Consider the following 17,689-nt stretch of genomic DNA (forward strand, 5'->3'; position numbering starts at 1 on the left):
GAACCGCCTTACTGCCCCCTCCCCGACCCCCCCGGGCACCGGAGATAAAGGCGCAGCAGACGGGTTCTTCGGAAATCTTGACAGTCGAAACGACAGAATTATTGGTGTCTTGCGGTTGCGGTTTCGCGAGGAAGATATTAGAGCCGAAGAAGTCATCCGTCCTCGCTTTTAAAGTTCACATCTGATTTCTCAAACGGGTCCATTCAAATCTCCCAAAACGGAGACGTCCACCGTGTCAAAGACGAGACACGAGAGAGAGAGACGCTGCTGTCAGGATGGAAGAGTTCAAAGTAAAATCTGATCTCTCTGCTGACAGAACAAATTCATATTTCAGATCTTCCTCCAACCTTTGCCATTATTTTTGTGTTTTTCTTTAATTGAATATAAAGAGGTTAGTTTAGATTGATACAAAACAACTAGAATCTAATCTTGCAACCGCTTAAGGTCAAAATGCCCCCCGCCCCAAAGCATACCCCCCTTATCATCTGTTTTCTAAATGGGACAATAATTTACTACACTGCAAAACCTGACGAGTTAGTTTAACTCAAATTGTTTGAGGAAACCGATTACATTTATCACTGCCAACACATCAAAAAAGTAAGTATTTATTGTTAAGGTAACTTTAGTAAATCTGTTAATAACCATAAATGTATTAACTCTAAAAGTTTATTAACTCAAATAAATTAAGCATGAAAGATATTTTAGTTGAAGTCACTCAAGTATTTATTGTTAAGGTAACTTGGCTAAATTAAGTTAATTGTACTAATTTCAATCAGTTAATGGAAGTTAAACTCATACTCTAATTTAAAATTAATTCACTGTGTTTTCATATTTTTACACTTTGGGGATCATTAGGAATTATTAGGATGCCTACTTGGGCTTACGATGATTAATAAACTGCACTCTCTGAGTTATTAGTACTTTGAGGACTACGTTATGTTAGCTTACTTCCTTTAGTAAGATATGTTGTTAATGAACATCATGCTGTATGGAAGAAGACTGAAACTATCATTGGATTAAAATGTGCCTTAAATCCAAAACTATGAGCTGAAAGAGGCTAAAAGGTTCAGTGGAGCAGTGGAGCTGCAGAGTTTAGATGCTCAGAGGTAAATGAAACATCAAGGTCAGCAGCTTGAGTCCTTTGACAGTTTAGTTGGGGGTCGCTGTGGTTTCAAATTGGCCTTCCAGCCAGCAGGGGGCAGAAGCCGCCCCGCTGCGACCCGACCGCGCTGCCTGCCCTCTCTGAGGACTGTTTGGGGTTTCGTGGATGAACATCCCGTCGCAGTCCCCCTGTGGACTGCGTTACCCACAACTCCCCGAGGCTGGGGATGAAAGGGAGGCGGCGGTCGGAGCTGAGCACTGATCGCCGAGCGCAGTGTGACTAAAGGGTTAGCGGTCTGAAGACACACATACAGCAGTGGGATGTGGTCGCTGGTGTGTGTGCGTGTGATGTAAGACAGCAGTTCTCGTCCTCCTTTCATGTGGCGACGGGTTTTTATTACAAGCAATTGTGAGAGAGAAATAGGAAGAGGAGGAGAAAGTACAGAAAGAGGAAAAAGAAAATTAGGGAGGAAGAAAAGAAAGATGACTCGGGGGAATGAAAGAGGAGGTTGAGGAGGATGAGGAGGAGGAAGAAGACCAAAGATAAAGAAGTGAAGGAAGGACAGCTGGCCTTTTACACTGGGTTCCTCAGGCGTGCTTCAGCTTATTAAACTTATTTTAAAACTCATGTGGGACTCAGATGAACCTCCGTCCTCTCACCCTCCAACACTCAGAACCTCCTATTTAATTAGAGTAAATTTCATATCTACCTGCTGGGAAGAATCAGCTTAATAAAAATCATCATAATCCCCAAAGTTAACAACAGAAAGTCAGCGTCTCTGCTGCGTCTCCACTTCCCACTGCGGCCTGTGAAAGTACAGCGTGTAATTACTGGAGTCGCACCAGGATCACATATACTTTACAGCATCGGTTTCTTTCTTTTTCTATTATCTTTTATGTATTTAATGTTTTTATTTTATTGTACTGCAGCGTAGCGCATTCACTTTTTTAAATTAATTATGTATTATTATATATTATATATATATATAATTGTAAGATAACTTTTCATAATAAAAAAAATGATGTTCTGTTTTTTCTGATTCTCTTTATGGAAAATGGACTTTTCTAGTCTTCTGTCTGAGATATTTTTATAATAAAGCAAATTATGCAGTTTTTATGAATTAACGATTCATTATCTCACAATTCTGAGATCATTTTTCGTATTAAAACAGACTGTTTTTCTGAAAGAGATATCTCCTGCACGTTCATAATCTTGTTTTTTCAGAAAAATCAAGACGAATGTTTTTTCTTTCAGAGGTCCCTGATGGGGGTTAATTACCCTTGAAGACATTTCTGCGTCTGTAGTTGTGTATGAATTAAAAAAGTCCTGAATCGGTCTGAAAGCTGATGGTTTCATCTCGTCTCTGTTTCAGGGCTTTAAAACCAAAGACGGACACATTGTCGTGGCTGCAGGAAACGACAAACAGTTTGTCAAAGTCTGTCAAGTAAGTTTAACTTTGAAACCACTCATATTGTTGTGTTATGTTGCTGTTGTGATCAGTATTTGTCCCAAAAACGGGCAAATGTAGTTTATTGTATTATTATCATACAGCGCCACATGGGGTATTTAAAAAAAAAAAAACGATGTTCTATAACTAGAACATATTGTCTGATTGTGCTTTTAGCTGATATAATGTTAGCTTCTTTTCTAACACGGATTAAATTGGTTTGCTTACATGGTGTTCGCTGATGGCTGGGATTTGTTAAACGGCGAGCTATTGGTAGCATGCGAGTAACGGTCCAAATAAATATAGGAACATTGCAGATAGTAACGTTATTCTAAATATGATTGTCTCAGTTTATTTTAAAGCCCATTTCAGTGTTTGCTTGGCTGGTTGGCGCGACCGCCCAGGATGTCAACAGGACGCTGCTGCCATTCACTGAATGGCACTGGTTGGCGGCTTGTGTAACTACAGTTTAATGTTACATACAGAAAAAAAGTAGCTTTGAGTGGTCGGAAGACTAGAAAGGTGCTATACAAGTACAGGTCCATTTACCATTTACCATTTGTTGTTTCCATAACTTAGATCATGTCCAATGACAAAAACATACAAATCTGTCACAAAATAAAAGAAATCTGGCAAAACACTGGAATAATAGGCACCACATACAGCAAATTGCATGTTTTCATTTCTGAGATCATAAGCAGTAACTTTCATTTTATCCCTCCTGGTGGTATATTATGATAATTACACCACAAATTACAATCAATGAATCAGGATAAATTATCTGTCTAGTTCCATATAACTGCATATGAGTTGTAAAGACAAATTAGCGCAGGAGAAATTGCCTCTAATAATATAGTTATTTGTTTAAGCATTCTTATAAACATCACCACTGATTCCAGTATTAACAGGAAGTCAGTAACATTGGACAGATTACATTTTGACCTTGATAACCAAGTAATTGCTACAGGAAGTTTGCAGGTCAAAAAGAAGTGGAGTCACTGCTGCCTCTTGTCACAGCGCCAGTGTTATGATCTACATTTGAAGTCTGTTGGCATTGAGGCTTCGTCACCACCACTGAGTCAGAGAAATGTGCAACTGAGGAAGCAAATTATCTTTGAAGCCTCTCAAGGCACCTCCAGAAAAACATGGCTTGTGGTACTGATAATAACCTGACAATATGAGTCATGTTAATTTCAGAGAACTTCAATCAATCTCAATCCTTCTGTGTTCTTTGTATTGTTTAAGGGTACTTTTGTAGCACTTCATCTGTAGATTTAACAGCTTTAGGTCTATCAAACAGCATACGCCTCACGCCTATACAATAAGAGGTAATCAAGTAATAAAGTCAATGATGTGTATGAATAATTCATATTAATTTCCAATGTCATTTTCTTAAAGCTCTGGTGAGGATAAAATAAAAGCTTTAATGTCTCTTCGCCCCTCTGCAGAAGACTGATTTTCTATATACACTGAATTTATTTTCTATTGGATATGCAAGTTGTCTCTGACAGTGCAGACACATTGCACCTCCAACAGAGGTATAGCACCCCATCAGACAACAAGCAAGCTGAGCCTTTTGGTGGAGCACAGCACAGGCAATTTTGGACTTACAGTGCAGTCTCTTGGCTGCAAAACACTTGCACTATGTTGCGTGGGTTGTAGAGAAAAATTTCAAGGTCACTTTATGATCTGTTGGTTTGGGAGAAGGAGGGGGTTTGAAACGGCAGGGGCTAATTTCTTGTTTGTACAGTGGTCATCCAAACTTTAATCAAGATTCAGCTGACATGGGGTCAGGAGATAATGTAGATAATTAAAACTTTTCATTAGGGGGTGAATTGTTCCCCTAAGGTTCAATGCATGTTTGATGTCTTCTGGGTTCTACTTTATTAACCTGCTGCTTTGGGCCTGTCACTGTGAACACATTCAAAACCTTTTTAGTTCACCTAATAATGATGCCACTTTGAACTCCTGAATGCACTCTGCATTGAAAATGGAAATTAAATCATATCTTCCACTTCCTTTGCCAAACATTTAAAACCCACCAAAAACCAATAGGCGGTAAAAAATGTCCACTATCAACTTGTTTGTTTTAATGGGTAATCAGTGCAGTATATATGTCACAGCTTGGCACTTTGAGGCTACCACCAGTTGGACTAGAGTGAAGGACAAGTAGAGTACCTGTGACAAATGTCCCACCGAATGCCCATCACTGGGCTGTCATGGCGACCAAGGCCATGTGCTCTTTAACCCTGCTTACAGGCAGCGACTGCCACCTTTAACCAACTGTCCCACAGGTCAACTGCTATTTGTTTGTGTCATGTCAGGGACAGAAGGTCTCCCAGGGCTTGTCGTCTTGATGACCATGCATACAGTATAGTATGCATGTGCATGTGTCTGCTGTATTGTTTATACATGTTTATACATACAGTATTGACCATAGCTGTCATAATTATTGGATATTCAAGGCTAAAATAAGTCTTTACAGTTCTTAGTCTCCCACCCATTATTTTTAGTTTATATGGCATGTGTTCTGCCATAGTCGCAATAAATTACTTTCATGAGAGTTAACGATCAACCAAAAATGCTAGCTTAGTTTCTCACAGTGCTTGAAATCCAAACCAAAAGATTTACTTTGCCAGCAGTTTATTTATATAGAAATACGTCATATAACCCAGATTTGCTTGGCGTGCTTTAAAAAATTGCAAAACTAAATTAGCCACTTTTTCTTGACGGTGGTGCCATATACAGTATAACTATTCCACCTAACTTTAAATGTTGTTAAAAAAAAACCTTGATATTGTCCTACTGTATGTGAAGTAACTTTGACCTCTGCAAGTATTTATAAATGTTTAGAAGAATCAATTTTGGAGCGCTCCAGTAGCTCACCTGGTAGAGCGTGTACTAAGACAGCTTACTGCAGCAGCCTGGGTTCGATTCCTTTGCTGCATGTTTTCCCAACTCTCTCTCTCTCCCCCATTTCCAGTCTATCTTCAGCTATATATCAGCTTCATAAATATTGTTTGCCAGTCAGAATGAGCTTTGCAGTGGCACTTTAAAACTCATCAAGCACGATTTGTATCATTGTGGGCATTATCGTTACCTTAGTAATAGTTTTCTCTTTTTTGGAGTTGGCATACGATACACTTTTTTTCAAATCGCGTGAAAAGGACGGTGTGGTGTGAATCTGTATCAACCAGTATGAGTGCATATAAATATGTTTTGGGTTTTTGTCACGACTTGAAGCATGGTCCACAGACAAGATTATTTTTCCTCCTCTTACTGATAAGGATTCCAGTAATTAAAAGTTTTTTTTTCATTCCTCCTGCAGCAGTTTAAGTGCTGCTTCAGAGAAGAAAAAAGCTCAAAATTGAAAGTAATTTCAAAACCATTGTGACAGATAGCATTGTTGGGCTCAATGTGTTGTCCATACCCAGTGCACTATATATTTCCCTGAGTATGGGTCTGTCCAAAAGGCAGCGGTGCATGATGGGTAAGCAATCGCAGGCTCTCTTAGGACTTTCCCTTTACGTAGTAAGGCCCTCTTTGATGTGCGCTGCAGTAAACACAGGCAGTTCTCTCCCAACCACAGTCTCCTGGGGGATGAAGCTCAGCACAAGAACACTAATGAGCACATTAGAAGGAAGCCATAGAAGGAAAATGCTACAGTTGTAAATGGAATTGTCTCTTGTGTTGTCTGTGCCAAGGATGCTCTGTCTACGGTAAGACACTGTCTGTATGCATCCAACTGCATGTATATGACGTGTGCAGAGTATATACAGAACATGCAGTCTTCCAAAGGACAAGTTAAATTATTTTTTTACTTCACGAAAGCCAAACGTAAATTTTTAAATTGGATTTGAATTGTGGCTGCAAAAAATTGCGATATAACCACTGCTTTCAGTTGCACTGTAATTACCAGCTGAAAGTAATCAAGCATTGGAGCTAAAGCGTGAAAGTGGGACTATGAAACTGAGGCACTGACATGTGCCACTGACAATAACAGTAGCAGACCATCATAAATGGAGCATTTACCATTTATTCCATTTAAGATAATCACAGGTCATAAAGGAGAGATGATATAACAATCCTGCCTGCCTGAAAACTGTTACAGCCATGGCTATGTCATGTTTTAAAGAGGAGTCTGTTATATACTACCAAAAGATCAAAATTTATACAAACATTGAACACGTCTCAATATTTAGCACAAAACTCAGATCCATGCAGCACCATATGGCGGCAGTCACTGGCCCCCTTTTAGGGCACTTTGATTGGCCATATCTGTATACATTCATAATAAAGATATACTGTGAACTCCCTTGTGTGTCTTCAGTGATAACAATGTTAGCATACGTTCAGCTTTACATTCAGCTTACATGTTACCTTTATGTTTCAATGACAGATCTGCATGTAATTCATATTTCCCCATCCGAAGTAAAGGTACATTTGAAAATAAAATAAATCCTATATTTAATTCATGCTATTGGACTTTCTAAAGATATTGATTGAAGGCAATTCCATACTAGTGACTGAGAAGAAGTACTTGCCTTGGTATTCCTTTCAGATAACTCTGATCTCTCAAGCATCATCTGAATCTGTGATCCCCAGCCAGTAGATTCCTTGAAAGTTACCAAGGGAATCGGCAATCTGGATTGCCTTTGTGCAACGGGGAGAGTGAGAGACGTGAAAATGATTTCAAAGAGTCCAGGATGAATCACGCTCCCACTGCAGCTGCCATTTATTAGCACATATTCCACACTTTTTTTTTACAGGAACCTAGCAGTCTGAGTTTCATAGAGTTTTCTAGAGGCTTGCTTGCATTGGGAGGGTTTAATTTTGTAAAAATACTTAGTTAAAAATGTTGATAAATAAACCTAATTGCAACTAGTATGTCTGTCATAATTAGTCATTACACTACATCTTAATAATGACTAAAAGCAAGGGACATATCATTTTTCAGCTATCACCTCAGTAATGAAGATGAAGATATATTTTAAAAAATAAGTCAGATATGTTTTCCGTTCTGGTTTGATATTAAAAAAAAAAGTGAAAAAAATCTTCTGCTTTTAATTAGTTTGACTGTTTGGATCAGTTGCAGGGTTTACACTGATCTATTCAGGGTCAGTCTATCACTTTGATAGTGAAGAGATGACAACTCAGAAAATATCACATCAAAACATCCAAATTGTGATTCTGCTTTGGTACATTCAAGAAACTGACTAATTGCTTTATGAACTTGCTCTATTTCTGACTGGGGGAATATTTAAAGAACATAGCATTTCAACAGATCCTGCTTGACAGGTGGTTGTTCAGAAGTGGCCGACTTGTGCTCGCTATGCTGCAGATTTTTTACCATTTCTTGCCTGTCACAGTGATGAAAAGGGAACCCATAAGAAATTGACAGCCTGTATTGCTCAAGGCCAAACATATCTAAAGATGACTTGTTCCTTGATGTGGCCAACTGGGCTAAAAGAGTGGAGGTAATCCTTTAAGACTTAAGAGGGTTTTTTTTGCAGATTTTTTTTAGATGTAATCAGTACAGGTTGTTTGTTTGTAGACCTTGTGCCTGGTGAAGAATAGCAGTGCCTTTATTTTGTAGAGTGACAGGCGAGAGACTGAGAGACCTTTTTATTCCATCTTAAGGAAATAGAGAGCGTGCTGAAATGTGTGTTTGCTTTCACAAGTTTTATAGGTCAAACGATTCCTTGAGTACTGGTATAGGCGCAATATTAGAAATAACAGGACATTTCAAAGATCTGCTATTCTAGAAACTTGTACACGTTTGATGTATTCCATAATATGTTTAATTTAAGACACTAACATCAGCCAGCCTCTCTGGGTGTGAAACTGGAAAATATAGCCAATTTACAGAAGCTGCTGCTATAATGTGCTTTGCAGTTTTGTGAGAGTTTTGTCCCTCATGAAAAGAAATATATGGAGACATCATACATCATCATTGATTCGCAGAGTGCTGTGTCATTGGTACCACAGTGACCTTGTGTAGCTCACATCCTACCCTTCTGCTCTGTCAAAAACGTGACAAATGAAATGATGCTGCACTTGAACCACTTTTTATACAGAGAATAATCTAGTAACAATAGGTGTGTACGGTGACAAGTGAAAAAATAAAGTTTTTGAAACGTTTTAACGGATAATATTACTTGCGACGCAGGTACTAAAAGGGTGTTTGTTGTCTGCATGAACTTGGCTTTTTCTAATGTAAATACATCAATGACTCACAGCACAAAATCAATTTGGTCTTTTATCAGAAAAGCTCTGTTCCATGTGTTTAAGCCTAAACCATTGACCTAACATTGTGGGAGTTGTCTTTGTATATCAAACGTATCGTTCTTCACATGTGGTCACTGCTGCTGTCTGAATAAAAGATACAAGGGACTTTAAACGCCATGACAATTATTGCCAGGGACGTGCATACCACAGGGGGACGTTGTGTTCTATTTTCTATTATTAAAGTTGCATCTTGGAATAGATAACCTTTTGAACAATCCACTGTGGGAATTTGCGCAATTAATAATACAAGAATGTAATCCGGTGTCTTTTAAAGCCTAGAGAGTAAAAGAGTCAGCTTGGGTTCGAGACCTACTTTCATATGCACCACAGTGATCTGATCTAAAAATTGTTCTAACTGGAAATCCAAAAGCAAGATTTGCAACAGATACAGAACTTAAATGCTTTACTTTTCTTTCCCTTTATACATCCTTAATACATCCCCCTACATAAATTTAATGAAAGAGACCCAAAACGCATCTGAAGATATTATATGAGCCACTACAGTAAGTGGTTTAAATTATATCTTCCAAAGTTTTTACTCTGACAGAGTGGAGTCTTGGTTGGCCCCAAGAGCGCCACATATCTCTTTTTGTGTTCCCTCTGATTCCTCATCATCTCTTGGGCCTTACATCAAGAGCCCCCGGATTTATCGACCAATGGCCATAAACAAAACACAGATTGAACTGGACACTGGGGCACAACAAATGGATTACCGAGTTTTTATTCCTCTGCATGTGATTGGTCACTAGAGCTGTCGGCCAACAGAAGTGCGGCACACAAAGCAAACTGGGCAACAAAGATGTAGCAGACTCATACAAAAAAGGATGATAGAAATAGTCACGGGATGACAATTAAGAGAATATGGTGTGTGAGTGTGCATGTGTGAATTTAAATGGTGTGTCTGTCTGCCTAACATTGGATGAAAACAGAATCAGATATGTAATCCAATTGTATTGGCAAGGTATTGAGCATAATACCAGTCAGTCCAATTTTCAATGCTTGACTAAATGATGGAGTGAAAGAGCTTCTGAGTGTTATTGTATACCTGTCTGCGTGTATCTGTGTATGCCAACATGTGTGTCCTTGTGCATTAATGATGTTGATGGAATATCTGCATACCCTAGCCTGTGGTTGGACATGCTAGCTCAAAATATTTATATGTTGCTATGACCACATGCCTGACAGCTGTGCATATTTCACAGTGTGGAGAACCCTGCATTGCAGTACTTGTACATGGCAGCCATGCTCTTTATGTGAGAGCAGTTCAGGGTCAGACTAGAAGAGGAGAATTAAAGCTACATCACCGGGCAAATCTCATCTCCCTGTTTTGCCTCTACATAGTCAAACATATTAACATCTCACTTCCCATACCTCTGTAATTTATTTCTGTGTTTTCCAACTGTCTTTACTAAAGCAGCAGAAAAGGAAATTCACTAAGGAATTGTGGTTACACTACTTCATTTGAAACAAACAGCAAAACAGACATCAGGAGTGCAGTACATATGTTTATAAAGAAACAAATGCAATGCATCCACCAAAAGCAGAACAGTGCTGATAACAATAAGTAAACAAAAGCATGTTATTATTATTTATTGTTGTACATGTTATTACTATTACGTCAGGTCGCAGTTAAAATCTTTAAGCCGAAAATGCTAATTTTACTCAGTCAGTAATTAATAAGGTTGTTCCTAGGGCTATCCAGGGTTTCTGGAATCAGCTGTACTTTTAGAAGTATAACGGCAAGACATGTGTAGTAGCACTTCAAAGAAATTAAAGAAATGGAAAACGCTTTGATTTAAAATGCAAAGTTGAAAGAATGAGAGAAACTACCTTTATGTCAAGCTTTTCTGTTCAGTTGTAACTAAATCTGTCTCTCTGTTTTTTTCTGTATATAGCCGTGGCCCCCACACTTCCTAGTCTACGTTCAGAGGTCTTCAAGCCATGTGTGGAAGACAAGGACCTGGCCTTTTGTCTAAATGAGGGAGAGTGCTCCATCATTGAAACCGTGGCTGGGGTTCACAGACACTGCAGGTGAGTGGGATGGGGTTTGTGTGTGTTTGTGTGTGTGTGGTGTGTGTGTGTGTGTGAGAAGCGTTTGGTTTCTTTCTCAGCATTGACGTTTCCACTCTTTGCCCTTCCTTCCAATCACTAACCTTGGGGTCATTTTCATTGAAGAAATCATTAAGCTGCTTTTTTTCCAGCCTGACAGACTGTGTTCTTAGAGTGATGAAACACAGGAAAACCGTTGTGCAAATGCACCTAAAATGCACCGAAGATCTATAATCACCCAAACCACAGAGGGACATAGGGATCAGAGATGCTTTGGCTGCATTAGATGCAGCTGATTCTCTGATCCACACAATCAAACTACACAAATAGAAAGGCATGCTTACATGCAGATCCAACTAGGGAGCACATATGGAGCAACTGTAAATGTGGTCAGACAAAACTTTGAATAGTAATAGCAGTCTTATAAAATGGCCTTCTCTTCATGTATTAACCTTGGTGTAAATGCTGTCTCATATGACATCTTTGGTATGATACGCATTTTAATGGTAGGTGTAAAAGAAGGGGCTCTTGCAAGATCCTTCTTTGATCTTACTTAAAAGAAACTGATTTTCTTTTTGCAGTTCTCTTTCCTTTTTATTTTTTCCTTTTGTTCCATTCAGGAAGTCACTCACACTGTCTGTCCGACAGAATAAATACAGTTAGCTACTGTAAACCCCATAGGGGACTTTGACGCATAATGTGGCAGGCATAACTAAAATGTTGATAATTACTTGGATTAAATTTATTGAAGAAACAAATCCAATCTTTTCTAATGCTTTTGACAACCTATTTGTCTGCATTAGCAAGGCTATACCGTTTATCTGTCATGCCACCTAGTTTTGTTTCTCCATATTTATGATGATGAGAAAGCAAACTGTTTTTATATAGCACTCAAAATGGAAAATAGAAAGTGATTTACAAGAGGGAGAAAAGAGAAAGTGGAATATATGTAGACAACAGAGAGTAAATAAAATACTGCTTATCAGTCTTTTTGTTGCAGAATATTCAGTCATTTGTTAGGTATAATTTCTGTGGCGTAAACCAATATTCTCTAGTTTTTCGTTTTTATTTTACTGCGAACCAGACACATGAGACAGTCTGATAGGAAAGTGTGCTTGTGTATTACTAATATGCATGTGATCATATGTTCATTACAGATGTATGATACATGCATACATGTACAATTGATGAGTGGATGCAAGTTCTCGGTTGGACCTTTAACTTCCCTCTTCTTTGTATGTTTCTGCATGTCTGCTCCCCCTCGTGGCCTGATGCACTATCCACCTCAACTCTGCAATCACTCTGATATATCACTTTAAAAATACATGACAAGAAATTTTCTCAGAGGGAAGAGTTGTGCTGAATGGTGCTGAATTGAAAAACAGCTCATTAGTACACCTACCTGGAATTAAAGGGCCTAAATCTTCATATAAAAAAAGGGGTGCATTATAAATGATGCATGACTGAGTCAAGCTTCCTAGAAAAGTAAATGTTGAGCAAAAGAAAGTTGAAAAACAGTCAGGAAATGATACATTTACATTTTTGGTCATTAAACAGTCACATGATTTTTTTTTAGCAATTTCAGACAATTAATCATATTAACTAATGTAATAATAATAGATATTTGCAAAGTCTTGGAATTCATTTTTTTGCATAGATTAGATAGATGGATCAATTTTGGTAGTAACCAGGTATAAAAAAATTGGAAAATTATATTCAACAATACCGATTTGACTATTAAACTCTTAATGCTTAAACACTCTGGGAATAATTCAGTTATAGGAAGTAGATTGACTATTTGTCTCCTGTCATTATGGTGGCCGACACAACAATTTAGAGCGTCCCATCTGTGCGACAGCAGCTTCAAGAAACCCTGAAGACTAAGTAGCAACTACCCTCTGGGCTATAATTAGTGACAGATGAATGACTGCATATAGAACTCCGGAAAGACTAGAGGCCCAAACCTGATTATGGGTCTCTGAATACTTTTATTGAAAGGTTGTTTCTTCTGCTTGAGATGAAGTCCAGGCAGTAAGTCAGAAAAATATGATAATTTTACTCAAAAATCATTGCAGTGTTGATGAGATTTTCAAGAAGCGCTTTCATTGTAATCAGAAAATGTAATCATTTTCAAAATATCTTGGAACAACATGATTGATCCTGCAGTCTACATTAAAGATGCGTTTAAGGATTTCTACCCACTAGGGGGCAGAAAGTCCCCAAAACAATCTACTGAACATCAAATCTTATACAAAATAAAATCATCCACATTCCACAAAATTATTTTATTTAGATTATTTAGATAATTTCAAGAAATTTGGAGAGACTAATACACTATTAAGGTATCTAGTTGTAATTACATAGTAAACTGTTGAATAAATCCATGATTGACTCGCCTTTTCAGTCTTGTTTGGTTCACCAGCTCCTGAGAAAACTGTCTCTTTTTGGCTTGCTAAATGTTCTACTCTCCTCACCAGCTATTTGTTTACTTCGGATCATGCTGAGCAGGTAGTGTACAGTCAGCTTGTGTGAGGTTGTTTGCTGAAAATGGCTGCCCACGGTTCTATTTTTTGGGGATTCAACCATATGGACTGACAAACCAAAACAATGAGCTGAAAGTTGCTGCTGTGCCCATACTATATTCCTACTGCGCTGTACACAATATTATATCTGTTCTTCCTGTCAGAGATACTGTGCGTGGTGATACACCGAGATTGCGTCCATCCACATTTCTGGATGCAACTAAAAGGGAAAACGTTGCAAATGATTACACCAAGGTTTAGGGTGCTGGAGATATTGCTGTTGATCAATCATCCCTTCAAGCAATGCCAGATCAGCGTCCTCATGACAATAACTGCTGATCTCTTCAGTCTGTTCTAAAGTACAGAAAAGTAAAGGCTTAACGATTGCTGCCTGCTTTGACGTCATCGTCTCCTCCAGGCCACAGTGCAAAGAGCATAATAGATGGTTGGATGTTTTCCAGCATTAGACAAGTAAAGATGTCACAACAATCTTTAAACACTTGAATCATTGGATGAGAACACAGTTTTGAACTTGGGAATCAATTTATTTTGTTATGAAACATTTCCTTTGCTCCCCTCCTCTTTTTTCCCTCCCCTCTGCCGGATGTTCATGTTTGCCAATGCTAATAAGGATCCCAAAATAAACATGCAAATGTGAGTTTAAGACCTACTTCCACATCAGTGCTGTAGCTTATACAATAAGTACAATAAATGTACGAGAATTCAAAGGTCCTATGGCTCAACACATGAAGGCCCAATGACATATAGAATTATCACTGTATAAATGTAGACTGCATTAGAAATTACACTATTCTTGATCAAGGACTTTTAAGCTAAGCCATTACTTCAGTGCCCTGCCAAATCCCCCAACATGCCTTAATCTGATTAGTAGACAATGCCAGTAAAATCACTTAAAGTTCAAACCAAAATTATTTTCTGCCTAAGACACCTTACTTGAGTCAGGAAATGTCAAATGTACTAGAAGTAGAATTAACATTATTTTGGACAGTATGTATTATATAAAGATTTAAATTAAACATTTATTTAAATTAAATCATCTTTAAACCACAAACTTAAGGTACACAAGTTGAGACGTAATATTTCCTGTAAGTGCAGAAATTGGAGACTACAATCTCATACAGTACATCCTCAACCTCCATTACTGCTACAGTATGAGTCAAGTTCCAAATGAGAAGTAATTATATATCAATGCAGTGTCTACTTACTTCATAGAAATCTAAAGGTAAAGAACTGGTCTCACCTTAAATATTAAAAATCAGTTGTCACACACTGAGCAAATCACAGAGAGTTGTAAATCTCAACATTGCCCTGTGTAGATGCAGATTGGTATCATATCTGCCTTCAGGAGCAGGAGAAACATGATTTTGACATACGTTTCTGATAGCAAAGGAAAGATTAAGATGATGACACACTTTTCTTTGGCTCGGAGATGTCAGACTCACTGAGCGCACAAAAGTAGAACGCATATATTCTATGAAATATAAAAAAAGCCAAAGGTGGAGGAATACATTATCAGCAGGTGTAGTAGATCTGGCCGTCATACCCAATCATGTCACTTGTTTTCCTATTCTGGTGTTCTGCACCACAGCACTCCGACAGTTTTGTGATTGTGAGTCTGTAATAAAACCACCAAAGCTTCTCCCCAAAGGGAAAGTATGTCCTTGTGCCAGAGGTAGAGAATCGCCACGGGCAGATATACGGCACGTAAAATTAAATTAACATTGAAAGAGATAACACACGTTCTTGTGATCGTACGCAAGCTGTTGCCCGGTGTAGGAATTCAGTGTTAATACGTGAAGAGACAAAAAGAACCTGCGGCAGACTGTTGGGACACTTTGGATGTGCCAATGCAGCATGAACCTGCCAGTGCCTGACAGTGCCATAGAGGATATATCTACCTCCGCAACTCGCTCCATACATAATATTGCACGCTGGGTTAAATATCAATCACAACACACAGCCACAAGTGTATTTAGTTATGACTAAAATGCTATATTGGCTTAGAATTGTCAACAACAGCGTATCATCCACAGAGAGTTTGTATAGGTTTTGTCCATCGCATTTGTTTTTGCACTTTTGGTATCATCTGTATTGACCTGCAGTACATGGGCAAATTATGGTAATTATTAATACTGGGATGTCCATGTTGAATAATCGCTACTGACACAAAACTACTGTTCCACTTGAGCATAGCAAAGTTTATGGATTAAATGTGTATTCTATTTCTTTTTGAATCAGTGTTAAAAAACAGCTGGGAGGTTAATTGGTGGCACAAAGAGTAATGCATTGGTTAGTTCTGTATCTGAGGGCTTTGAATTACAGGAGGGCATGTGTGTAATTCAGTGAAGCAGAGCTTGCCACTTAAAGTTTAGAGCTGAAGACAAAATAAGACCTTATGGCCTCTGATAATATCTTATGGAAATAACTGCGTTGTAATTGATCATTCTGCATGGATGCCCTTCGTTCAGCTCAGCCCTTATTGATGATACGCCCCGGCTGGAGTAACGTTCTTTCTGCATTTTTCAATACAATTATTTCTAGCAGGTTGTAGTTTGAAAATATTGGACCTGTTCAGTGATGCAGTTTTTGACTTTGATGTGAGAGCTTGGCAGTATCAGTCTGACATGTGCTCAGCAAACCAAAAGCATGCAGTTAACCACAGTTGGAGGGCATTGTAGAATATATTAGTTGGAATGAAGATGCACTGCAGCTCTGGCCACCACATACAGCATCGTGTTGCGTTTTGGTGACACACAGCAAATGGTCATTACATTCAGGTATTGAGAAGATGTAAATCTTGATTGTGGTATGTGGAGCTCGTTCTTTTTGTACACAAATAACATCTGCTTACCTTACTGTATGCCAGTTTTATCAAACCAGTGTGTTTTCTGCAGTAACATCATCCCATGTTGCAAAGCCTTTTTATCTTGACTTAAAGGGAAAAGATTTCTCTTGCAAAAATCAGTAGGAAAAATGGTTTCCCTTCACTGAAAATCCTTGCCTGCTTTCAACAGAATGTTTCGTAACTTATATGGGCATTGTATCAACACACTACACAGAGGCTCAGTTGTGTTGCACAGATGATGCAAAGCTGCTGCAAGTTAGCTTTATAGTTGAAACTGCTTGATGCCACCTTGCCTAAGAGAAACTTAAAGAGGAAATTCATGAATTGGATCTTGTATTGTGTATATTGGTACAATTCTTCGTACCCAGTAATCCATTTTTTTGTGTTTTGAATTATTTTCATTCTGGTTGATATGTAAATCATCATAATAATACAAAAATGCAAAACTACTATTCCAGACCTAAGTTGAGAAGAGTGTTGCATAAGAATTACACAGGATGCAATTTGCATTTTAAGCAGTGATTTTAACAAAGACTGTTTACCATCTTAATTTCTGCTAGTAGAATATTTGAAAGCCTTTATTCTAATTTGATGATATTGCTTCTATCAAGAATTTATGGGCATGTACATGAAATTGCTTAATATCTTAAAAGCAATTTAAAAACATGTAACTATTATTTAAAAATGTATATAATGATCCTGTGATAAAGGGTGTTTACTTTTGATGAAATCAAAAAACAATAGCAATGCAAATTTTGCATTAATTACAAAGCAAATGGAACCTATTAATGACAATAGAGATGGATATTAAACCATGATTATTATAGAACATGTCAGGCTTGCCCAATAGTTAATTTATGTTTGACCACGCCTTTAAATATCCGTACTTTTTTAATGGTTTTGCTCTTCATTCTGCTCAGCATGGAGGATGAAAACACTATCCTCTGTGTGTGTGTCTTTGTGGATGTGTGCGCATTAAAAGCCTGGCAAAGCTCAAGGTAGCTCGTGTCTGATATTACCATGGTAACTTCTTCCCTCATTAGTGTGAGGCCAGAAGCAGAAAAAAATAGTTGTTGACTCACTTTTAGTGTGCCTGCTATGGTAGTTACATTCAAATGTTCTATCATCACTTGTCCTTTGCATTATATTTTGTGCATTGATCAGACTGATTGATCAGTCATTAAAATAATTGCCACCTAATGGTATTGATGATTGCTATTGTGAATAATTCATGAAAAAATGTGCACATTTGATTGCTTTCTCCGAAGCTATGCTGACATAATATATTATATCATATTTAAATGAACATTGATTTGTTTTATGTTTGTGCCTTCAAAACCCATCTGTGCAGATGGATAACTAGTAAAACCACTATTTCAAAAGCAAAGTGCTTACGCTGTGTGTGTGTGTGTGTG

General features: G+C 38.0%; 1 protein-coding gene across 1 annotated transcript in view; it reads left to right on the forward strand.

Annotated features, from left to right (window-relative positions):
* Positions 1-17,689, forward strand: part of nrg3b (neuregulin 3b) — a 173,093-nt gene that overhangs the window by 80,707 nt on the left and 74,697 nt on the right. Inside the window, exon 2 of the mRNA XM_035666840.1 lies at positions 10,733-10,868. Coding sequence (XP_035522733.1) covers positions 10,733-10,868 — 136 coding nt within the window. The remainder of the gene's footprint in view (positions 1-10,732; positions 10,869-17,689) is intronic.

This window comes from Morone saxatilis, unplaced genomic scaffold (assembly GCF_004916995.1).
Source record: "Morone saxatilis isolate NCDOM2014 unplaced genomic scaffold, NCSU_SB_2.0 Contig1, whole genome shotgun sequence".
Lineage (NCBI taxonomy): Eukaryota > Metazoa > Chordata > Actinopteri > Moronidae > Morone > Morone saxatilis.